This window comes from Bipolaris zeicola, assembly GCF_000523435.1.
Source record: "Bipolaris zeicola 26-R-13 unplaced genomic scaffold scaffold_413, whole genome shotgun sequence".
NCBI lineage: Eukaryota > Fungi > Ascomycota > Dothideomycetes > Pleosporales > Pleosporaceae > Bipolaris > Bipolaris zeicola.
The window spans coordinates 3218-4278 of record NW_006912462.1 but is presented as its reverse complement, the minus strand read 5'-3'; the positions used below and the strand labels follow the sequence as shown (position 1 = coordinate 4278).

The 1061-nt window shown below is 51.2% G+C and overlaps 1 protein-coding gene across 1 annotated transcript; it reads left to right on the top strand.

Moving 5' to 3' along the window:
* Positions 1-469: 469 nt before the first annotated feature.
* On the top strand, positions 470-908 carry COCCADRAFT_10050 (uncharacterized protein; the record flags this gene model as incomplete). The annotated part of the gene is made up of 2 exons (XM_007720162.1): positions 470-609; positions 800-908. 2 exons carry the CDS (start codon positions 470-472, stop codon positions 906-908), a joined length of 249 nt encoding a protein of 82 aa, XP_007718352.1.
* Positions 909-1061: the final 153 nt, after the last annotated feature.

Here is a 1061-nt window from a genome sequence, read left to right as displayed (position 1 = left end):
AAACGGCGTAACCCTGAATAAGCCGCCGAATAAGCCAGTACCAGATGGCCGAATTCTTTTCCAGCTATCTACAGCACAGAGAGTAAAAGAGCCTTCGCCCTTTGTAATGCGAAAAGCACTATGCGCAAAGATTGATAACCTCANTCTGCAAGATATCCCAAGACTCACAACGACAAAAACAGGCTGGGCACTCACACCAGCCAACGACACTATCAAGAGCCGACTACTGCAGCCAGACAACGTCGAAGTCATGCTAGAAACTCTAGGTGCAGTCGGATTCCAGCTCCCGGAGAAATGGATCAACTACGCAGTGCAGCGTGTAGAGGCGGCTCTNATAGGACTCCACATAGGCGGAGATGCAGCAGTACCAATCAGCGAAGAAAATGTTGCAGAGGAAGTTTATTCCCAGACAGGAGTAAAGCCGCGAACCTGCAAGCAATCTAGACACGGCCCAGACAGGTTTGGCACGATGACTTGGATAATATCCTTTGCCGAACGAGTGCGACCATTCCGGATTTTTGGAACAAGTGAATGGGCAAAAGAGATAAAGAAAAACCCGCCAGTGGCCATCCACAACCCAGGATGTCAGGGTTACTGCAACACGTCTAGGTGCACGCGTGCAGCACGCTGCGACAATTGCGGCCAGCTGGCGGTAGGGCATAACGGGCCCATAGGTACAGGCTGTACGCAGCGAGCCCGCTGTGCTAACTGCCATGGACCACACGCCGCGACGGATAAAAACTGTCCAGCGAAACCATACTATTACCAAGGCAAACTTATGCGGCTAACAAGCAAGCAGCTGCAGAGTGTACGCAGAGCTGGACATCGTGCCTACCAAAGAACTGGCCAGAACCAGGACAAAGGAGACACGGCTGCCGAGCCTATTGTCATCGCAGAAGAACAGCTAAGCCAAAACAGTCCACTTACGCTCCAGCAGCCGCCACTGNGAGCTACGCAATCAAGACAAGCAAAAAGAGCCCAACAAGAAGAGACANTAACAGGAACAGATACCGCTACAGCCACAATCACGCCTATAGACACTGATACAATTATAGTCACAA